At 40.5% G+C, this 25000-nt stretch overlaps 1 protein-coding gene across 4 annotated transcripts in view; it reads left to right on the forward strand.

Moving 5' to 3' along the window:
• shtn3 (shootin 3) overlaps positions 1–25000 on the forward strand; it is a 53725-nt gene that overhangs the window by 1162 nt on the left and 27563 nt on the right. For 2 of the 4 annotated variants that reach the window (XM_074649593.1, XM_074649594.1), the window contains exon 2: positions 7597–7657. In XM_074649593.1, the coding sequence (XP_074505694.1) occupies positions 7597–7657 (61 nt within the window). Of the gene's footprint in view, positions 1–5750; positions 5904–7543; positions 7658–25000 lie in introns of those variants that run through there. The other 2 variants (XM_074649595.1, XM_074649596.1) reach the window with 2 other exon arrangements.

A 25000-nucleotide genomic window follows, 5' to 3' on the forward strand; every position in this document is an offset into this window, starting at 1 on the left:
TTGCATCAAATCTAACCCATATAGGTGAATAAATGTCTTGCTCCAGCCACTCAGTGACTAGGAATTGAACCCTCAACCCTAGAAGTGTGTTAACGCCTTGCTAATGCCATTGACCTACATTAAGAGAAATGGACCCCTTTGCTCTTCCCATTGCATCACATTGGGAATGGAACCTCTAACCTCTTTCCAGTCAGTTTTAGTGCCTTGCTTCATCCATTTTCCTACAAAGAGGGAATGGAACCAGCAACCCTGGCTTCATTTACCTATTGGTTTACCCATAATCTCGATCAGCGTCAGTGTCTTGTTCTAGCCTCCAAGTTAAGAGGAATTGAACTCCCAACTTTAAAAGTGTGTTAGTGCCTTGCTCTGCCCATGACCTACATATGCAGAAATAGACGTCCTTGCTCTACACATTATATCTCTTAATGCCTTGCTTTATCCATGCATTATATGGGGAACCGAACCCTCAACCTTCACAGTGATTGTTGGTGCCTTGCTCAATCCATTATCCTACACAGAGGGAATTGAACCAGCAACCCTGCCTTGATTTACCTGTTATGTTACAACCCCCAACACATGTCAGTGTCAGTGCCTCGCTCTAGCCACGGGGATACTGGGAATTCAACCCACAACCCTATAAGTGTGTTAATGCCTTGCTAATGCCATTGACCTACATAATGAGAAATGGACCCTTTGTTTTTACCATTGCATTACTGTTCATATTCAACAACTACAACTCCCATAATGCTTTGCCAGTTCCTCTGTTGCTAAACTAATCTACGATCAGAAGGTCCACTTATTGTCTTCCAGAGCTCTCAACTATATATTCATGGTCTTCATTCTTTGAATGGAGCTCAGCTGTGTCACCATATGACCCACCTGAGCCACCGTTCACTGAGTGAAGACCATGAAATGCAGTTGAAAGCTTGAAAGTGGACATTTTGTTACGTTAAATATTCATAAAGTATATACTCATTGATCTGAGCATATTATGGACAATAGGGGGAAACAATTAGTCCAATCATTGCTTCAGAAAGTTTATCAGATCAGCACCTATTGATAACATATACATATATATATATATATATATATATATATATATATATATAAACTGGAAAAACAAAGTTCGGAAACTTGTTTTTGATGGATTATTTCTCTGTTGTATCAATGCTAATGGTCATTGTATTTTACATCGTTAGAAAGCCTGTTTATTTACCTTCACAATGATGTCCAACTTGTAAGGATCATGTATTTGTGGGATGAGCAGCACAGCTGATTATGTGGGGAGCGCCCAAGAAACATTTGCCAAAATGCTCCTTCAATGGTAAACAGAGTATTCTCCTGTTGGTGTTGACTCTTGTTTTGAGTTGTTTGGTGGATGATTGAACTCTCTATCAGTAACAAGGAACAAACAAGACATATTGATTGATTGAATCCACCGTCAGGAGCCTCAGTAGAGGTGGAAGATCCATACGCAGCCACAACAGCCTGGCACCTCCCCCTCATGCTGGTCACCAACCTGGTCACACGTTGCTGTGGGATGGCGTTCCATTCCTCAACCAGGATTGGTTGCAGGTCAGCCAGCGTGGTTGTGTTGGTCACTCTAACACGTACAGCACGCCCAAGCTGATCCCACATGTTGAGTTGGGTTGAGGTGTGGACTCTTGGCAGGCCGTTCCATTCTCTCTACTCCCACATTGTGGAGGTAGTCTGTGATAACCCTGGCTCTGTGGGGGGGGGGGCGTTGTTTCTTGGAGGATGAAGTTAGGTCCCAGATTGTGGAGATATGGGATCACCACTGGCTGCAGAATCTCATCCCGATATCTCCCTGCATTGAGATGGCCTTCAATGATGACAAGCCTTGTTTTGCCAGTGAGGGAGATGCTCCCCCCCCCCCCCACACCATGACACTGCCCCCACCAAAAGCTGTTACTCCATCGGTTCAACAATCAGCATAGCGTTCTCCACGTCGTCTCCATACTTTGACCCTGCCATCCAACTTTAACAGACAGAACCTGGACTCATCACTGAACATGACATTCCCCCACATGTTCAGGTTCCATTGTCTGTGTTGTCGACACCAGCGCCAACGGGCCTGACGGTGAAGGGCAGTCATTGCAGGCTTCCTGGTAGCCTTATGAGAATACACTGTTTACCATCGGCAGAGCATTTTGGAACATGTTTCTTGGGCGCTCCCCACATAATCAGCTGTGCTGCTCATCCCACAAATGCATGATCCTTACAAGTTGGACATCATTGTGAAGGTCAATAAACAGGCTTTCCAACCATGTAAACTATAATGACCATTAGCATTGTGACAACAGAGAAATAATCCACCAAACACAAGTTTAACAACTTTGTTTTTCCAAATGCTAAATGTTCAAAGTTAAGTAAGGATTTGTCTCATTATGTGATAGATGTCACCTCACACTTTAGGAAACTGTTACAGGCATTTTTAACTCGGCTTAGTGTTTAACATTTTTAGACTAAACATCAAAAATGAAAGTTGTAGCTGATGATATGCATCTAAGAGCAGAAAAGGATGAAATGAATCCTCTGAAAGAGCCTGATGGAAGAGACTCTAGACTAAAGATGATCCAACCTTGTCTAAATGTTCAGCGGTGTAATTAATCACAATGAAAAGGAAGAATTAGTTTTATTACAGCTGCTCTTATATATCTTATATATGCTCTGATATATGAGAACAAAAAGCTCCTGAAGCTGCTGTGAAACGTGTTACCATCAAATCAAACGGTTAGATCGTAGAGGTAACGGGGGATTTATGGGTTTTCATTTAAAAAAACAAAAGAGTAGTTGTGCATCTCTGTACTCACTGAGCAGCTCAGGGAATTGAACCTCTAACCCTGCCAGTGCCAGCGCCTTGCTGTCTGCCGGTGAACCCGCTGCCATCGCTGAAACCCCCCCTCAGGGAAATCTGAGCTGAGCTGACAGCGAGAGAGAGAGAGACTGCAAGAAGAAGGGAGAGAGAGAGAGAGAGAGAGACTGCAGGAAGGAGAGAGAGAGAGAGAGACAGAGAGAGACTGCAGGTAGGAGAGAGAGAGAGAGAGAGAGAGAGAGAGACTGCAGGTAGGAGAGAGAGAGAGAGAGAGAGAGAGACTGCAGGTAGGAGAGAGAGAGAGAGAGACAGAGAGAGACTGAAGGTAGGAGAGAGAGAGAGAGATCAGGTCTGACACTCTTCTTCTCTACATGTGATGAAGCCTTTGAAACCTCCGTCATTGCTCCACCTTTAGTCTGATGTAAATGTGTAAATGTGTAAATGTGTAAATGTGTAGATGTGTAAATGTGTAAATTGGTAAATGTGTAGATGTGTAAATATGTAAATGTGTAAATGTGTAAATGTGTAGATGTGTAAATGTGTAAATTGGTAAATGTGTAGATGTGTAGATGTGTAGATGTGTAAATGTGTAAATGTGTAGATTTGTAAATGTGTAAATGTGTAGATATGTAAATGTGTAGATATGTAAATGTGTAGATGTGTAAATGTGTAGATGTGCAGATGTGTAAATGTGTAAATGTGTAGATTTGTAAATGTGTAAATGTGTAAATGTGTAGATGTGTAAATGTGTAAATGTGTAGATGTGTAAATGTGTAAATGTGTAGATTTGTAAATGTGTAAATGTGTAAATGTGTAGATGTGTAGATGTGTAAATGTGCAGATGTGTAGATGTGTAAATGTGTAAATGTGTAAATGTGTAGATGTGTAGATGTGTAAATGTGTAAATGTGTAGATTTGTAAATGTGTAAATGTGTAAATGTGTAGATTTGTAAATGTGTAAATGTGTAGATTTGTAAATGTGTAGATGTGCAAATGTGTAGATTTGTAAATGTGTAAATGTGTAGATGTGTAGATGTGCAGATGTGCAGATGTGCAGATGTGTAGATGTGTAAATGTGTAAATGTGTAGATGTGTAAATGTGTAAATGTGTAAATGTGTAGATTTGTAAATGTGTAAATTTGTAAATGTGTAGATGTGTAAATGTGTAAATGTGTAGATGTGTAGATGTGTAAATGTGTAGATGTGTAAATGTGTAGATGTGTAAATGTGTAGATGTGTAAATGTGTAAATGTGTAAATTGGTAAATGTGTAGATGTGTAGATGTGTAAATGTGTAGATTTGTAAATGTGTAAATGTGTAAATGTGTAAATGTGTAGATGTGTAGATGTGCAGATGTGTAAATATGTAAATGTGTAGATGTGTAAATGTGTAAATGTGTAAATGTATAGATGTGTAGATGTGTAAATGTGTAGATGTGTAAATGTGTAAATGTGTAGATGTGTAAATGTGTAGATGTGTAAATGTGTAAATGTGTAGATTTTTAAATGTGTAAATTGGTAAATGTGTAGATGTGTAAATGTGTAGATTTGTAAATGTGTAAATGTGTAGATGTGTAAATGTGCAGATGTGTAAATGTGTAAATGTGTAGATGTGTAGATGTGTAGATGTGCAAATGTGTAAATGTGTAGATTTGTAAATGTGTAAATGTGTAAATGTGTAGATGTGTAAATGTGTAGATGTGCAGATGTGCAAATGTGTAAATGTGTAAATGTGTAGATGTATAGATTTGTAAATGTGTAAATGTGTAAATGTGTAGATGTGTAGATGTGTAAATGTGTAAATGTGTAGATGTGTAGATGTGCAAATGTGTAGATTTGTAAATGTGTAAATGTGTAGATGTGTAGATGTGCAGATGTGCAGATGTGCAGATGTGTAGATGTGTAAACGTGTAAATGTGTAAATGTGTAGATGTGTAGATGTGTAAATGTGTAAATATGTAGATGTGTAAATGTGTAAATGTGTAAATGTGTAGATGTGTAGATGTGTAGAAGTGTAGATGTGTAGATGTGTAAATGTGTAAATGTGTAGATGTGTAGATGTGTAAATGTGTAAATGTGTAGATGTGTAGATGTGTAGATGTGTAAATGTGTAAATATGTAGATGTGTAAATGTGTAAATGTGTAGATGTGCAGATGTGCAGATGTGCAGATGTGCAGATGTGTAAATGTGTAAATGTGTAGATGTGTAAATGTGTAGATGTGTAGATGTGTAGATGTGTAAATGTGTAAATATGTAGATGTGTAGATGTGTAGATGTGTAGATGTGTAAATGTGTAAATGTGTAAATGTGTAAATGTGTAAATGTGTAAATGTGTAGATGTGTAGATGTGTAGATGTGTAGATGTGTAGATGTGTAGATGTGTAAATGCAGGTAGAGTGATAGTGATACGATCATCTGGTCAGATCTCAGTCAGCTATAGATCTGTACAGTCATCGTCTTCTGAAGACTAAAGTCCACCTGGAGAGACCAGCAGCTGGTACCAGGTGTTAATGATAAAACTACTGGTGCGTTGGGGTGCTCCATGTAAACTCTTAATGTGCGTTCCATTACCCATACTGCCAGAGTATTTAGTATACCAGAAACATACATATACATATGCATACATACAGTATGTCAAAGGCAGGAGGTTCTACTACATCTACATGTTCTGACCCACAATCAGATATCAAAGCAAGAGGGTCAGAACTCAAGGTGCAGTGTTGTGAAGAAGTATTATCCCAATAGTATGCAAGGTGAATGCAACAGTACGCACTCTGTAAGGGAAGCTGCACTAGAAGATGAGATTTGTAATGTAGCCTCAGACTGAAGCTGCATGTGACCTTCAGAGGAGTCTGGAGGGCGGAGCTGAGTCATCAGGAAGATCCAGCTCACCTGGACTGATCCAACCTGAAACACACCTCTTGGTCCAGCTGTAGGAAGCACCTCTCACAACACCTCACTGGAGAAATCTAAAGTTCTTATCTCGATGTCTTGGAGTCTGTTTGGAACAAAACATCTTCTCATATTTAACATCACTGCAGCCGCCTGATGGAAGAGCCAATCAAAGGTAACAACATGGAAACATGAAGAAGCCATAGCTGCTATATTCTGGGTCTGATTGTGATGAACCTTCAGAGGTTGAAGCATCTTGTTACTGGGACCAGTCTCCAGAATAGAGTAGTTAAAGTATTGAGTGTGTAATCAGTTCTTTCTTCTGGAGGTTGTTTGAACTCAAATGGACTTTTTATCTTCAACAGGAGGTCACTGAATGCTCTACGAGTTCCAGTTAGCATTTTAAATGAAGCGTGTCCAGAGAACAGCAGCGCTGCAGATAGATGACTACTGACTGAACACCGTAGAACATCTCTGTCCGATAAAGACAAGATTAACTTGAGTTCAGATGAAAGATGAGATGATGTCATTGTTAACCTGAGATTGGACCAGAGGATGAAAAAAACATCCTCACTGGGTTGAACATTTACCAAAGAGTTCTTTGGTTCGTCTGAAAACTCTTTCTTTGAAGATATCTCTGAGATGAGCATAGACTACGTCTTCTTCTCTCAGGAAGGTTAATGCACCTTAAACTTCTCCTCTTTCATATCAAAGAACAGATATGTTCTCTCATCTGTTGAACTGGTGGTTCAACCTGAGTTTTATATTCGTCCAAGCCTTAAAAGTGCTCCAACTATCAATCACCTACATTGATTATGATGATAGACTAAATGAAGTTCAGGACGGGAACACTTTGATTTACTGTCCTTTCTACCCAGAAGGAGTCAGAATGAAACCTGCAGTTTGTCCTTGAGTTTTGACGCAGGTTTGTACTTGTTAACCTCAGTGACGTCTGCAGCTGCTGTCAACCAAGTTTCATCCCTCCAAAATCCAGACGGAGCTTCTCCACAGCTGCTCATCCTAAATATAGCACAGCAAGAGATCCATACAAATAAATTGAATTGAATTGAATACTCTGAACTGATGCTCGTATTTACAGTATGTGTTCTTAACTGGCATGAACTCTTGAAAAGATCAGTTCCAGCTGCAGCTCCGACTCAAAGGGAACGAGCTGAACCTGTAGTTTATCATGTGAACTGCTTCCATGAGCTAACGTTTAGTAGAGATCACTTCACAGTCTCCTGTCGTGCACTTTGTCCAGCAAAAAGGTGAAACATCATTACAGAAGTCATGTATGCTCTCATAAAAATGATTTGTAGTTTAAAACATTTTGACAGCTCATTCCTACGAGTTCTTAATTTACACCGTCACCATGGTGCCCATCAGCCACGAGGTTAAACGTAGAGATTCTGTGTTGCCGGTCGGGGCATGTTGGCCCTCTGACACCTCACACCTGGACTTTGATGCTAATACTTTAGTATTTTTACTTGAGTAATATTTTGAATGCGGGACTTTTACTTGTAATTGAGTATTTTTATACTGTGGTATTACTACTTTTTCTTGCGTAAAAGATCTCAATATTTCTCCCACCACTGATCTTCTAAGTATTTAAGTGTCCCTGGAACCAGAAAACTTCAGTTCAAGTTCAGTTTGAATATTGACTAATAGATCCAGGAACCATTTAGTCTTTTTAAAGTGATTTGTGGTGAAACTGGTGCTTTCTAACAGCTCAGTGTGAACACACAGCCGGTGGTTGTGTGTGTCTCAATGTGTAACTCTACTCTGTTGTACCTGTACAGCCTCCTCTATACTCAGCAGTCTGTAGTGGAACAGGATCTAATGAGTTGACCTGCTGTCTGTTCCTGCAGTGCAACAGACTGACGGAGGAGAGAGACGAGGCCGAGAGACAACTCAAACACATCAAGAGAGGTGAGTCCGGCTCCCTGCAGCCTCACACACACTAAGCAGTGTTTAAACTCACAGAACTTTATATATATATATATATATATATATTTATATATTAATATATACTACCAATGAAATGGCTGGATTTCAGATGATTTTGTTATCAGAGGTTATTTTTATGGGCTAAACTTGCTTTAAACTTCCATGAGCGTGACATGCAAAACAATATCTATTACATATCTATCCATCCTGGAAGAAGGATCCTCCTCTGTGGCTCTTTCTGAGGTTTCATCCTTTTCCAGTTGAGTTTTCAACAACAAAACTAGAACACTGCAAGGTAATAGCTGAGATCTTTGGACAAACTGACATCACTAAAAAGAAGTCATGATGAACCAACAGGTTGAAAACAAACTCCTGGTCGGACAAAAAGCCAGACGTGACCCAAACTGTCCGTTTGAAATGTCCAGCACAGTTTACAGACTTCTGGTTTCTACTTTGACCCGACCGTACTCCCTGTTTACATTTCAGGTGTGTTCACCTTCAGTTTGACCTCTAGATAAACTGGTTTGGACATTTAAACTGTTTGACTGCCCATCTTTTCAGTCGTGTTTCCAGATCTCAGCTGTTACTTTTCTGGTGATTACAAACTGATAAAGACGATGAAAACAAGACCCACGTTGGAGTAAACTGGAATTACCTAAGTTAATTTCACCCCCCATCACACACACACAGTCTATCAGATCTCATGTTCCACAAAGCAGACTGACATCATCCCACCTACAATCAGACAGCTGACACCTTCCCCTCCTCCCCCTCTCCATTCACACCTTTCCTCCTCACCTCTGTCGACATGACATCACCGACACCTTGTCCTCTGAATGGGTGTGTTTAAGGGAGGAGGGTGTGCCTGTTTCCTTGACGACTGTCAGGTTAAGTTAGCCAACAGGAGGAGAGTTTCTCTTCTGATTATTAGCTGTTATAGGAAGAAGGCTGATAACGCTGCAGCTCCTGGATTCTGTCATGACTATTCACACAGGTAAAATCATTTTATCACTACTGATCAGGTATCAGAGCTGGTGGAGGCTAGTTGTGTCAGATGTTTATGGTTAATGTGAGGAAACAAAAGAAGCTCATAGCTGCAGGGTGATAAATGAGTGACTGTGAGCATCATGTCTTTAGTAATGTGGAAACTGTTTGGATAGAGTTGATGTTTATGTGGCCACTTTGCAGAAGATGAGGAGGTCAGTGAGTTTAGTCACCTGTCTGTCTGTACTGTCCTGTATGAAAGGTAACTGGAGAAGTAGGCAGTCTCCACCTGAAGCTCAACTCGGTGTGACATTTCAGTCGCCTTTTACATCCTGAACTGTTTGAGACAGGAAGTTGAGAGAACGCATGCAGAGTGGCTGAACTTCTTCTTCTTAGATTGATGTGTTCAGTTAAACTGTCTTTCTGTTCTCAAGGATAACCTTTATGAGGGATAACCATATGTATAAAACGTGGCAGTGACATGAATTAGCTCTTCCACAACCCAGAACCAACGCTTACAGAAGAAAACATTTGTAATTAGGGTGGTCATAGTAACCAGTCATTTTAATAGTCATATCCTGATCCAACCGGTTTAGGGTTTACAATCAAATGAGGAATATGTTGTATGAAGTTTCTGTAGACTGGCTTGTCAGAGTTGTGACATGTATGTTGAAGCACTGCCAACTGTTCTAATCTTCACGACCTGGGGATGGCAATGGTTCATCAATCTACCAGTTTGGTTCGGAGTGTAATATAATAATATGGATTACCATTTGATTTGATGCAGACATTCATGTTCCACAGAAGATGTATCCTTAAACCTGTGGTGACTTTTCTTCTAGCGCCATCATGACGTCTTCATTGGTGGTTCTGAGTGAAATTTCTCAACAACTATTGACTGAATCACCATGGCATTTATGTTCAGACATTCATGTTCTCCTCAGGATGAATTCTAATCACTTTGGTGATCTGCTAACTTTTCATTTAGATTTCTATTAGTCTAATACTATCTAATACTACTATTAGTCTAATACTTTGGTTTATGACTAACTCAGGATATCAGCAGGCTAACACTCACACAGCCAGCTAAGATGGTGAACATGTCAAACATTATACCTGCTTAGCATCAGCATGTTAGCATTGTGAGCATGTTAGCATGCTGATGTTAGCATTTAGCTTAAAGCACCACTACGCCTAAATCCAGTCTCAAAGAGCCACTAGCATGGTTTTAGAGTCTTCTTCTTGTTCAATCATGTCCTTGCTTCTTGTCTCCATTAACCATCACATATCACAGTCCAGTCTTCACTGGATTATGTTTATATTAGACGATACAGATTTACAGTACGTCCGCTGTCATTCTCTGCTAATGGAGGAAGTGTTGTCTTGCCACTATACAGAATGCAATTAGGTTTGGCTAACGGTCTGTTCTGTCAGCATTGTTCAGTGGGGCTGATTTAAAGACGCACTGGAGACATGGGCATTTAGATTTTTTCAGATATAGCATGTAAAGTTGGGTGTAAAACATGAAGCCTTTTGGATTGTTGGGAGCTCTTGTAGGTTTTTTGTTCTGCTTACGAGCTGACAATCAGAATCTGCATGTCTCAGATTGTTCAGATATGTTGAAGTGATGTAGATTGTAGGGTCATTTTCTGCTTCTCTTTGACAGTTGAAAGTGAAATGAAAGATGAAAAACGGGACGATAAGCCTTTTGGTTGGACTCAAACCCAACATTTGTTGTCAGAAACATGTCAAAAACTTGTCTGCAATAGCAAAACTGGACCTAAAGTCTTCAGCAGAAATGCTGATGCTCCTTTTCACCGCGGTCCCGTCATGTCGTACGTTCAGTCTTTCATTCATTCACTCATTTATTCATCCACTGCCTCTCCCCAGAGAACACAGCAGTTGCTCTTGTCATGTTATTCCCATGAATTATTAAAACCTCCTGCCATGAATTATTCAGCAGCAGAAAATGTGGGAAGGATGAGTGTGTGTGTGTGTTAGAGGGGGGGGGGGCTGACTCTTTATCTATTGTGGTCCTTCAAAAGGCCGTTCTACCTGCTACTCCATATCTGATGGCCACATTTTAATGGATTTAATGAGGAAGACTTTGCTCGCCGGCAGGTACTCGATTTCAGGCTTGTTTGAATCTCAAAGGCCAGACTGAGCGAGTTGAGCACAGAGCAACTGACTATAAAACAGTGAAAACATGACCTGACCCGAGACTCACCGTTAGATAATACACTCGCCTCGATGATGGACGCTCATGATCGCGCTGCATTTAATCCGTGATGCATCTGGGTGTCTGAGAGATCAGATGATTGATGACAGTGGTTGGTCCTGAGTTAAATAATTACACATATTGGTACAGACATTCATAGTCCCCAGAGGATGAATCCTGATGGCCTTGGTGATTTCTTCCAACCGCTTAGACAACTTTCCACTTGTCCAACATTTTATGTCATAAGACCTCGAAAACAACAACTCCTCATAACTAAATAACAAAAAAAGCTAATTTGTCAATGCCTTCCTTCTTATTCCATCCACCCCAACGTCCTTCTTGAGACGTCACCCTACTTCTGCCTTTGCCACTGACAGAGTAATACCCTTTTTCCGCCAAAATCAGCGCGTATAAGCAGGTTTTTTTAACGCTATACCACTAAACATGGACAAAAGACTCCTTTGACAATGCCAGTAGATGAGTATACCTTTCTGTCTTTATCTGGTCTGTCACGTTCAACGTCACAAACGCGTCAGAAAACAGGGTTAGTAAACAGTGGAAAGCAACATGGAGGCCAGTGAAAATGTTAAGGTGGTTACTTCTGTTTTATGTCAGTTACTTAAATAATGAGCTTAATGTTCACAACATCAAACATCAGCTGGTTCCAGCTTCTCAAATGAGAGGATTTGCTGTAAATTCCAATAAATATTGGATATCTTTGGGTTTTGGACTGTTGGTCAGACAGAAAATAAAATTCAACTTTTTCCCATAGTCTAGTGTTAAAAAAGTTAACAAAAATCACAAAACATCGCATTATCGAATTGCAATACGTGTAGAATTGTAATACTTAAAAATCACAATACATATCGAATCAGCACCCAAGTATCGTGATAGTATTGAATCGGGAGATAGGTGAATCAACCAAGGCCTGATAAATACCCGTGACTAATGCAGAGTGATTTGTCCTGAGAATAAATGCTGATTGTAACCTGGAGACTGGAGACTAAAGCCAGACGTTAGTGGGTTTTTATCATGTAACCTGGAGACTGGAGACTAAAGTCAGACGTTAGTGGGTTTTTATCATGTAACCTGGAGACTGGAGACTAAAGCCAGACGTTAGTGGGTTTTTATCATGTAACCTGGAGACTGGAGACTAAAGCCAGACGTTAGTGGGTTTTTATCATGTAACCTGGAGACTGGAGACTAAAGCCAGACGTTAGTGGGTTTTTATCATGTAACCTGGAGACTGGAGACTAAAGCCAGACGTTAGTGGGGTTTTTATCATGTAACCTGGAGACTGGAGACTAAAGCCAGACGTTAGTGGGTTTTTATCATGTAACCTGGAGACTGGAGACTAAAGCCAGACGTTAGTGGGTTTTTATCATGTAACCTGGAGACTGGAGACTAAAGCCAGACGTTAGTGGGTTTTTATCATGTAACCTGGAGACTAAAGCCAGACGTTAGTGGGTTTTTATCATGTAACCTGGAGACTGGAGACTAAAGTCAGACGTTAGTGGGGTTTTTATCATGTAACCTGGAGACTGGAGACTAAAGCCAGACGTTAGTGGGTTTTTATCATGTAACCTGGAGACTGGAGACTAAAGCCAGACGTTAGTGGGGTTTTATCATGTAACCTGGAGACTGGAGACTAAAGCCAGACGTTAGTGGGGTTTTATCATGTAACCTGGAGACTGGAGACTAAAGCCAGACGTTAGTGGGTTTTTATCATGTAACCTGGAGACTGGAGACTAAAGCCAGACGTTAGTGGGTTTTTATCATGTAACCTGGAGACTGGAGACTAAAGCCAGACGTTAGTGGGTTTTTATCATGTAACCTGGAGACTGGAGACTAAAGCCAGACGTTAGTGGGGTTTTATCATGTAACCTGGAGACTGGAGACTAAAGCCAGACGTTAGTGGGTTTTTATCATGTAACCTGGAGACTGGAGACTAAAGCCAGACGTTAGTGGGTTTTTATCATGTAACCTGGAGACTGGAGACTAAAGCCAGACGTTAGTGGGTTTTTATCATGTAACCTGGAGACTAAAGCCAGACGTTAGTGGGTTTTTATCATGTAACCTGGAGACTGGAGACTAAAGTCAGACGTTAGTGGGGTTTTTATCATGTAACCTGGAGACTGGAGACTAAAGCCAGACGTTAGTGGGTTTTTATCATGTAACCTGGAGACTGGAGACTAAAGCCAGACGTTAGTGGGGTTTTATCATGTAACCTGGAGACTGGAGACTAAAGCCAGACGTTAGTGGGTTTTTATCATGTAACCTGGAGACTGGAGACTAAAGCCAGACGTTAGTGGGTTTTTATCATGTAACCTGGAGACTGGAGACTAAAGCCAGACGTTAGTGGGGTTTTATCATGTAACCTGGAGACTGGAGACTAAAGCCAGACGTTAGTGGGTTTTTATCATGTAACCTGGAGACTGGAGACTAAAGCCAGACGTTAGTGGGGTTTTATCATGTAACCTGGAGACTGGAGACTAAAGCCAGACGTTAGTGGGTTTTTATCATGTAACCTGGAGACTGGAGACTAAAGCCAGACGTTAGTGGGGTTTTATCATGTAACCTGGAGACTGGAGACTAAAGCCAGACGTTAGTGGGGTTTTATCATGTAACCTGGAGACTGGAGACTAAAGCCAGACGTTAGTGGGTTTTTATCATGTAACCTGGAGACTGGAGACTAAAGCCAGACGTTAGTGGGGTTTTATCATGTAACCTGGAGACTGGAGACTAAAGCCAGACGTTAGTGGGGTTTTATCATGTAACCTGGAGACTGGAGACTAAAGCCAGACGTTAGTGGGGTTTTTATCATGTAACCTGGAGACTGGAGACTAAAGCCAGACGTTAGTGGGGTTTTATCATGTAACCTGGAGACTGGAGACTAAAGCCAGACGTTAGTGGGTTTTTATCATGTAACCTGGAGACTGGAGACTAAAGCCAGACGTTAGTGGGGTTTTATCATGTAACCTGGAGACTGGAGACTAAAGCCAGACGTTAGTGGGGTTTTTATCATGTAACCTGGAGACTGGAGACTAAAGCCAGACGTTAGTGGGTTTTTATCATGTAACCTGGAGACTGGAGACTAAAGCCAGACGTTAGTGGGGTTTTATCATGTAACCTGGAGACTGGAGACTAAAGCCAGACGTTAGTGGGTTTTTATCATGTAACCTGGAGACTGGAGACTAAAGCCAGACGTTAGTGGGGTTTTATCATGTAACCTGGAGACTGGAGACTAAAGCCAGACGTTAGTGGGTTTTTATCATGTAACCTGGAGACTGGAGACTAAAGCCAGACGTTAGTGGGGTTTTATCATGTAACCTGGAGACTGGAGACTAAAGTCAGACGTTAGTGGGGTTTTTATCATGTAACCTGGAGACTGGAGACTAAAGTCAGACGTTAGTGGGGTTTTATCATGTAACCTGGAGACTGGAGACTAAAGCCAGACGTTAGTGGGGTTTTATCATGTAACCTGGAGACTGGAGACTAAAGTCAGACGTTAGTGGGGTTTTATCATGTAACCTGGAGACTGGAGACTAAAGCCAGACGTTAGTGGGGTTTTTATCATGTAACCTGGAGACTGGAGACTAAAGCCAGACGTTAGTGGGGTTTTTATCATGTAACCTGGAGACTGGAGACTAAAGCCAGACGTTAGTGGGGTTTTTATCATGTAACCTGGAGACTGGAGACTAAAGCCAGACGTTAGTGGGGTTTTTATCATGTAACCTGGAGACTGGAGACTAAAGCCAGACGTTAGTGGGTTTTTATCATGTAACCTGGAGACTGGAGACTAAAGCCAGACGTTAGTGGGTTTTTATCATGTAACCTGGAGACTGGAGACTAAAGCCAGACGTTAGTGGGTTTTTATCATGTAACCTGGAGACTGGAGACTAAAGCCAGACGTTAGTGGGTTTTTATCATGTAACCTGGAGACTGGAGACTAAAGCCAGACGTTAGTGGGTTTTTATCATGTAACCTGGAGACTGGAGACTAAAGCCAGACGTTAGTGGGGTTTTTATCATGTAACCTGGAGACTGGAGACTAAAGCCAGACGTTAGTGGGTTTTTATCATGTAACCTGGAGACTGGAGACTAAAGCCAGACGTTAGTGGGGTTTTATCATGTAACCTGGAGACTGGAGACTAAAGCCAGACGTTAGTGGGTTTTTATCATGTAACCTGGAGACTGGAGACTAAAGCCAGACGTTAGTGGGGTTTTATCATGTAACCTGGAGACTGGAGACTAAAGCCAGACGTTAGTGGGTTTTTATCATGTAACCTGGAGACTGGAGACTAAAGCCAGACGTTAGTGGGGTTTTTATCATGTAACCTGGAGACTGGAGACTAAAGCCAGACGTTAGTGGGGTTTTTATCATGTAACCTGGAGACTGGAGACTAAAGCCAGACGTTAGTGGGTTTTTATCATGTAACCTGGAGACTGGAGACTAAAGCCAGACGTTAGTGGGTTTTTATCATGTAACCTGGAGACTGGAGACTAAAGCCAGACGTTAGTGGGGTTTTTATCATGTAACCTGGAGACTGGAGACTAAAGCCAGACGTTAGTGGGTTTTTATCATGTAACCTGGAGACTGGAGACTAAAGCCAGACGTTAGTGGGGTTTTATCATGTAACCTGGAGACTGGAGACTAAAGCCAGACGTTAGTGGGTTTTTATCATGTAACCTGGAGACTGGAGACTAAAGCCAGACGTTAGTGGGGTTTTATCATGTAACCTGGAGACTGGAGACTAAAGCCAGACGTTAGTGGGTTTTTATCATGTAACCTGGAGACTGGAGACTAAAGCCAGACGTTAGTGGGGTTTTTATCATGTAACCTGGAGACTGGAGACTAAAGCCAGACGTTAGTGGGGTTTTTATCATGTAACCTGGAGACTGGAGACTAAAGCCAGACGTTAGTGGGGTTTTTATCATGTAACCTGGAGACTGGAGACTAAAGCCAGACGTTAGTGGGTTTTTTACCAAGTGGGTAAAGGATAGATTGAGCTTCTCTGGAGGCACAGGAACATAACTGAGAGCTGAAAGCCTCAAACTGACGTAGAGTTTCTGACTCATTGAGACAGAGAGTTTGTCCTCCAGCTCTCCGTCTGCTGTCAGAAACTGTCTGGGTCAGTAGCTCCTCTGAGTTCATGAGAGAGACGACGTGCCCTTAAAACCTGTAACGATCTGACTGGCAGAAAACAGAGCGCTGCTTTTGTTTCCCAGCAGTGAGCTGAAGCTGCTGTTGAAAAGCCTCTTTAGTGACGACGAGGCATGTTATTAACAGATGATTTGGAGGATTAGCCAACGGTAAGCACTTTCATACAGAGTAATGTTGTTAAAACCGTTCAAAAGATGAATGGGGAATTAACACAAGCCAACATGCAAGTGCTGCTGAATGCCTCCAGTACCAAACCATACCAACCCTTCTGGTCTGGTATGTCTGGTCTGACGTTCAAGAGTTAAAAAATGATGATATCTGGTGAATGTTGTTGGGATACACTAGTGACTGAAAATGTCACCTTCCTCCCTAAAAAGGATTCCCAACGAAAGGACTGTGCGTATTAATGCCAGCGGTGTTCAAGCTGCGACATTAACTGAGCTGAGCTGTGAACAATAGGTGAACTAATCCTGTCTTCAGGCTTCTCTGAGCTTCTACAGGAGAGATCCACAGTTTGAGCATCTGATGAAATGAGCACCAGACTAGTTACAGAACATATAGTCCAGTTTTAGAATAGATTTCATTGTCAAAACCAAAGTGAATAAAGTCAAATGTCCCTCTCTGACATATTCATTATCTCTCTGTCTTTGTTGGGATACAGTTTTTAATAGCTTGTTGTATCTTATTCATGTGGCAGTCAATCAATCAATTAGTCTGTTAGCACTGATTTAAAAATATTCAATATGTATCTCTGGTATGGAATGAGATGTTGAAACCATTAATTAATCAATCTGCAGCCATATTTATAATATCAATTAATCATCTGAAGTCTGTTACCAAACCGATCTTTGTCTTTGATTGTTATGAATGAATGAATCTGTCCATCAGTACTGATCTGCTTTGTGCCATAATGGCAGAATAATATTCGATATTTCATTTCAGTTATGTAATTTAGCGTTGAAACAAGTCAATCAATGCATCAATTAATTTGTCAATCGACATGAAATTAATCATCAACATTTTTTATGATTGATATTTAATCAGTCATAATCGATCATTTAAGTTGTTTACAATGAACTAAATAAACTAAAAAAGGAGTTGGCAGAAGTAAACACTTGAAAGGCTGTTCCCTTTCTATAATTTAAATAACTTAAATAATGAAATTAATATTTATCCCAACATCAAACACTGTCTGGTTCCAGCATCTCAAATGTGAGGATTCAAGTAAATACTGAATATCTTGGGTTTGGACTGTCAGTCAGAGAAACTGTGATGCTTTTATAGACTAAACAATTAATCACTTAATTTAAAATATAATAAACAGATTAATTGGTAATGAAAATAGTCCTAATGTCACTGATACTCTCGTAATTCATTCAGCAACATAAATTATTATAAAATGGGATCCAAAATAATAAATAGTATAAAATGATATCATAATAATGTGACACACCGTCTTGCCCAATGAACCATAAAGATAATGACTGGTCTCATGTCACCAGTCTGTTGTCCTTCAGCGTGTAATTACTGTAATGCTGGTAAAGTGCAGCCACATGCTTTTCTATCTCTGTACAGTCGAGTGAATAACTAGGCTGAGCTAACGGCGCTACAGGCCATCACTTCTGTAGAGCTGAGTGGTATCACCGTTAGCTTCCAGCTACGTGTGCAGTTACAGTAGCATTAGATGAGTAGTGGATACCAGCTTGGTAACAAACAATACTCACTGATATTGGTGCATCTGCCTCTTCTGTCTTCTGTCTTGTTTGCTGTATTTTATTTATTTTTTGGGGCTGTTTTTTCTTCTTGATTCATTTCCTGTCTTTTGTTTTTGAGGTAAAACTCCAGAGTGAGACCAAAAATCTGTCAAGTGCGACTAAATATTTTCATCTGGTGCAGCTGACAGGTCCGTCTCTGACTGTGTGTTGGTGTGAAACCGCGCCCTGATGTCATTTAATTGATTTTCGTCAAGAAAAATACTCTTTTACACCCGTCCCCGGCACTGACGGTCCAGCCCAGACCGACATCACCGGCGGAGCACCGCTCCACCCGGTCCCCGGTAAGATGCCGAAACCTGAACACGGTGCCGGATTCATTTCACCAGTGGGGAGAGCAAAAGGTGTGACTGTGTGTGACACTACCGTACATTTAATAACACGAGACAACTTTACCGCTAATGTCTTCTCTGCTCTGATCAAACAGCTGATCTGCTCGTATCGCTTCTCTCTCTGTCACTCGACCACTCACTCACTACGCACACCTTAAGCTACTCTGATAACAACGTCATATGTAAACATGTGGATACGTGACGGTACCGTAGGTAGACTGTTAAACTCACTATGGACGCCTCCAGGTGACCCACCCTATTCTTTCTCTGATGATGCCACATTGTGAACAACAAATCTGTGTTGAAATCAGCAGGACGAGAGATTTACATTATGATGTGTTCAGGTTCTGTTCAGTAAAGATGAGTATTGAGGATGGTACATTCTAATGTTATTATGATGTGTTCAGGTTCTGATCCGTACGTAATGACTCTTATTGTTCATCTGTAGCCTGAAAAGGTTTCGGGTTAGTCTGACACTGTGTTCATGTTGGTCGACTTCTCGTTTGGCCTTGAGCGGTCGGCAGCGAGAGACGTATCCGTCAGGGTTAAAGTCCGTTAAAGTTCTAAGAGCTGTTATTTCTTTAAACTGTACCGATATCATCCACTGTCTCATGTTTCTGTCACTGTGTCGCTACCGTAGGTTGCTAGCTGGGAAGTTGACATCCTCATTCATAATCCCGCCTCAAGCATTGATTGGTTGAAACTGTTGTCAGTGAACACATCATTAGAGGTCTGTAACCAGGGTGATTAGTTAATTAGTAAGTTCATTTTTATTTCTGTGACGTGCTTAACGTGTTGCACCTTTGCCTTATCAAACACCAAAATTACAGCAAGACATCTTCTCGTACAACATCTGGCACACATGCAAAGTCAAAAGAAAGACATCTCTCATAACATTATATATATACACACATATGAAATAGGCTGTACACTGATTGACAGAACAAAGAAAGATATATTTATAAGATACAAGATATACAGACGTAGGCAAAGTTGTTGGTAACGTTCCGTTAAAGAGAGAAAAACCCACAATGGTCACTGAAATAACTTGAAACTGACAAAAGTAATAATAAATAAAAATTTACTGAAAATGAACTAATGAAAATCAGATATTGTTTTTGAATTGTGGTTCAACAGAATCATTTTAAAAAACAAACTAATGAAACTGGCCAGGACAAAAAATGATGGTACCCCTAGAAAAGATGTAAAATAATGTGACCATAGGGACATGTTAAACTAAGGTGTGTCCTGTAAATAGCATCACAGGTATCTTCAAACTTGTAATCAGTCAGTCTGCCTATTTAAAGGGTGAAAAGTAGTCACTGTGCTGTTTGGCATCATGGTGTGTACCACACTGAACATGGACCACAGAAAGCTAAGGAGAGAGTTGTCTCAGGAGATCAGAAAGAACATTATAGACCTTCATGTTAAAGGTAAAGAGGCTATAAGACCATCTCCAAGCAGCTTGATGTTCCTGTGACTACAGCTGCACATATTATTCAGAAGTTTAAGGTCCATGGGACTGTAGCCAACCTCCCTGGACGTGGCCGCAAGAGGAAAATTGATGACATATTGAAGAGACGGATAATACGAATGGTAACCAAAGAGCCCAGAACAACTTCCAAAGAGATTAGAGGTGAACTCCAAGGTCAAGGTACATCAGTGTCAGATCGCACCATCCGTCACTGTTTGAGCCAAAGTGGACTTAATGGAAGACGACCCAGGAGGACACCAAATCATAAAAAAGCGAGACTGGAATTTTCCAAAATGCATATTGACAAGCCACAAATCTTCTGGGAGAATGTCCTTTGGACAGATGAGACAAAACTGGAGCTTTTTGGCAAGTCACATCAGCTCTATGTTCACAGACGAAGAGATGAAGCATCCAAAGAAAAGAACACTGTACCTAATGTGAAACATGGAGGAGGCTCGGTTATGTTATGGGGCTGCTTTGTTGCATCTGGCACAGGGTGTCTTGAATCTGTGCAGGGTGCAATGAAATCTCAAGACTATCAAGGCATTCTGGAGCGAAATGTGCTGCCCAGTGTCAGAAAGCTTGGTCTCAGTTGCAGGTCATGGGTCCTCCAACAGGATAATGACCCAAAACACAGCTAAAAACACCCAAGAATGGCTAAGAACTAAACATTGGACTATTCTGAAGTGGCCTTCTATGAGCCCGGATCTAAATCCTATTGAACATCTGTGGAAGGAGCTGAAACATGCAGTCTGGAGAAGGCACCCTTCAAACCTGAGACAGCTGGAGCAGTTTGCTCACGAGGAGTGGGCCAAAATACCTGTCGACAGGTGCAGAAGTCTCATTGAGAGTTACAGAAATCACTTGATTGCAGTGATTGCCTCAAAAGGTTGTACAACTAAATATTAAGTTAATGTTACCATCATTTTTGTCTAGGCCAGTTTCATTAGTTTGTTTTTTTAAATGATTCTGCTGAACCATAATTCAAAAACAATATCTGATTTTCATTAGTTCATTTTCAGTGAATTTTTATTTATTACTTTTGTCAGTTTCAAGTTATTTCAGTGACCATTGTGGGTTTTTCTTTCTTTAACGGAACGTTACCAACAACTTTGCCTACGTCTGTATATATATAAGATATTTCACCCTGCACATCACTAGCTAACAGACAGTTCTCCGGTGTTTCCCCGTGACGCCACCAGCTGTTGCTTTCTGTAGTAAAACAGCGTAGAATGAGAGCAGAACTATAAATAGCAGAGTATGACCCGCTCTCCTCCCGTCTGACCGGCGGTGCAGCCGAGCAGAGGACGATGTGGCGTGGCGTGGCGTGGCGTGTAGGTTGAGAGAGAGAGAGAGAGAGTCACACCACCAAAGCCCTTCCATGAGCGTTAAACATTGAATGAGGGATTAAAAATAGATCCAGAAGCCTTCCCTGTCCTCCTCCTCTTCCTCCTCCTCTTCCTCCTCCTCTTCCTCCTCTTCTTCCTCCTCTCTCTGAGCATTCTCACTCATCTTTCTTCGCCACTCTTTCTCTGGCACTGCACTGACAGATAAACATCATCCAGGGGTTCAAAGGTCACTGATGCAGTTACAGTAAAGCTGTTCTCTTCTGTATCAATATTGATAAATCAAAACCTCAACCTGAATTAATTGTGATATTTTTACGCTGATGTAAAAGTTCTTATTTAATGAACTTCATTTGAGAGTTGACTGTCTAACATAGGGGTGTCATTTTATTTTTAGTTTCCTCCACCGTAGTTTAGTGTGTTTATTTTCACCATGGAGTCTGTGTGTGCGGTGAACGGGTGAACAAAATCCCACCGACAGAATGAACACAACACACCGACTGTCTCTCTCACTCGCTCTCTTCCTTACCGTCTCCTGCTCCTGGAGATAAATTAACGCCAAGCAGCCGATACCGGAGGTTTGTGAGCCTCTAACGGGTCCGAACGACGGGGGGCGCACGACTTACAAGAGAAAAGTCCCGTTAGAGAAATAAACCAATCACAGAGCAGCCCGTTGCGGTGTCGGTGCTGGTGGACGGTGCACCTTCAAAACGTCCCAAAACTGCATTTCAAAAAGCGGACCTCGGCAACACATCTCTCCGTCCTCCGGTGCGCTGTGGCTGGCGTGCGGCGGTGCGTCTCCTCGGTGCAGCAGCAGCCAGACGGCCGCTTCACCAGGAGGAGACGGTGAAGAAGAGAGAGAGAGAGAGAGAGAGAGTCGGTGTTGAGCTGATTCTTGTCTGATTAACAGTAAATTTCATCTAAACTGAGTTGAAAAACGATGACATCTGGTTGCCGTGGTGATGAATTACATCTGACTATTAACCACCCCCCAATCTGTGTTTGAGGAAGAACGTAAACCAAAAAACAGGAAGTAAAACTGGCTGGAGGGGGACTTTAATGACATGATATGTGTAAAACATTACATGTCCCTTATAAATTAAAAAGAAAATCCCACTAATCTGTGAGGGAAATGTCTTTAATCTTTGATTTTTGGGTTGCTGGATAAAAAATAATTCCTGACAATGATCCTGATCTATTTGACTTCAGGACATCTCTGACTACATACATGCTGAAAATCAAACATTCTTACTGGATTCATTTAGAGATTTTACAAAGTAAAAGTCTCTAGAAGTGGATGATTCATCTCGTTCCCTTCATGGTCTAGAGGTAAACAACACTTGTACCCACGTATCCTGATAATATGGAATCGGGAGATAGGTGAATCGTATTTCCAAACCAGGGGAGTGCATCTAACTCCACATTTATTTAACTGATAGAAATCTCCAGAAACTGTAAAGTATATACTGTATGTTAACATAAAACATAAGGTTATGTATTTACTATCACTGCTACTGCTAGAACCAGTTTTACTGTTCACTGTGCTTCATGATCATCACATCCAGCTCTGACTCTGAACATCAGCACTGGATGAAAACACTGCTTCCAACCAGGAAGACGACTTTTATCCAAGTTGTCTGAGACTCTCTCTGAGGGCAGCAGCGCTCCGTCAGCTGAGTGAGAGACCGAGAGCAGCAGTGTAATCAGATTTAGAGCTTGTACATCGACCAGGAAGGAGTCTGTTAATGGATCAGGGATGTTAGCAGAGCTATAGCTTCCTGTTGGTGTAATACACTCCAGCCAGTCCAGCTCTGACTCTCTGACCAAGATGGAGATGGAGAGAACTAGAACTACAGTTAAGCTTGGCAAAGATTGTATTTATTTATTTTATTGTCATTGTTCAGTTCTTCATTGTGTATTGTGCAAAGAAGAACAGCCTTATTTATTTATATATATTTATATATTTATATATTTATATATTTATTTATTTATTTATTTATTTATTTATTTATTTACTTACTTACTTACTTACTTACTTACTTATATATACATATACTGGGTGTGGCCAGGGCCAACATGCCTGAAAGTTTCAACTTGGAGAGCCGTGCAGCTTAGTAGTAAAAAAAAAAAAAAAGGCGATGCATTTAGTTTGATGTAATGAAGAAAGTTTGCTAAATGTATTTCCAGAATTGCAGAGTTCTAATGTAAAAGTACACATAAATATAAAGATTTACCTTAAATGGACATAAACCTTTATATAATGAGCTATAAATAATATAGTATTTTTACTGTACAAAAATGAGAAATAAATGTAATTTGTCATCATTGGCATCAAATAACAGGTGGGTTGTTAATTTACGGATCATGTCTGTAATTTTACTGAGTTTAATTACAATTAGAAATTTTAATGTTATTTTCAGTAAAATTGTTACAAAGTATGAATGTAAAAGTACATATAAATATAAAACTAGTAGGATTTACCTTAAAATTAGAAAGAAATGTGTTAAATTGTTAGTAGACATAAACTTTTATACAGTGAGCTACATATTTAATTACAGATAATTATTGTCATTTTATATGCATTTGTATGTAATCTAAAAACTGTATAAATGATATAGTAATTTTACTGTACAAAAATGAGAATTAAAAGTAATTTCTAATTATTGGCATAATAGTTCAAATAATAGTTGCATTGTTAATTAACATATAATATCTACAGTATTAATTTACAGTTTACACACAATTTAAAAAAAATGAAAACTACTGTAAAAATTGAAAGTTATTTTCAGTAAAATTTAGATTTTTTTTTACAGCGTATCATTTGAATTCTTGAGTAAAAAGATTTCAATTATCACAATTATCTGGCATAATTCTGGTTAATTACATACAAATTACAGCAGAAGAAGACAGAAGGAAAGAAAGGAAAGAGAGGAATGGATCTTTATTTTGACACGGTGGCGTTGAGTTTGCTGCCTTCCCAAAGTCTCCATATCTGGGTCATTTTAAAATAACTAGCTGAGCTCTGGTGACATGTTGGACAGCTGCGAGCGTCTCACATCCTCGGGCTCACTTTGTTTTTAGTGGTTTTACACTGAAACACACTGAAACACACTGATCACTGTCATGGCAAAACATCACACAAAAAACATCCAGTTAACTGCAAATAGCAGCTCTGCCTTTAAAGGAACAAGTGAGTTAGTGTTTTAGGAAGTTGAATTACACAGTTGGTAAAATGAAGCCCAGTTCTCTTTTAAAATGTATCGTTGTGTTTTTGCATTTTTAATCTGAGCTCAGGACCAATAATGCAAATAATATAATAATGTATCATCCCCAGACTTCTCCTCCATGAGGAAAACAAAGAGAGGAATGAGCTGTAATCATTTCTTTTATCCACATTATTCCTAGCCCCCATGATGCCTTGAGTGAATTATGGGCGCAACTAAATGAACTGAGCACACATAACTTAAAAGGTTTATGATGGTCTCTCCAGGTTCAGGTTCTTCTGGATTCCTCTGTAGGTCGGCGATGGAACCTGAACCGTCGGTCACAACAACAATCCCTTGTTGTTTTGGGTGCATGTTCAACACACTGTTGTTGAAGCCACAGATTTAGCTTTGTCTGGTTGTTAGTACAGCTACAGTTAGAAAACAAGTTTAGAAAATGCAAATTTAACGTTAGTTAAATATCTGTTAGTAATAATGCAGGATTTGCTAAATTGAAGGTGAATTACTTTGCAAAAGAAGTGCCGTTGGCTAACTATTGTTAGCCTTACTATTGTTAGCCTAACTATGGTTAGCCTATGGGACTAACCAGCTTACTGCTACCTCGCCGGAAGTTCCACGTATAATCGTTTCTACAGTAACGACCCACAGAACCCTGAGAACCCTAACCTAACCCGGAGAACCCTAACCTAACCCTGAGAGCCCTAAACTAACCCTGAGAACCCTAACCTAACCCTGAGAACCCTAAACTAACCCTGAGAACCCTAACCTAAACCTGAGAACCCTAACCTAACCCCGAGAACCCTAAACTAACC

The sequence above is a fragment of the Sebastes fasciatus genome, chromosome 10, assembly GCF_043250625.1.
Source record: "Sebastes fasciatus isolate fSebFas1 chromosome 10, fSebFas1.pri, whole genome shotgun sequence".
Classification (NCBI taxonomy): Eukaryota; Metazoa; Chordata; class Actinopteri; order Perciformes; family Sebastidae; genus Sebastes; species Sebastes fasciatus.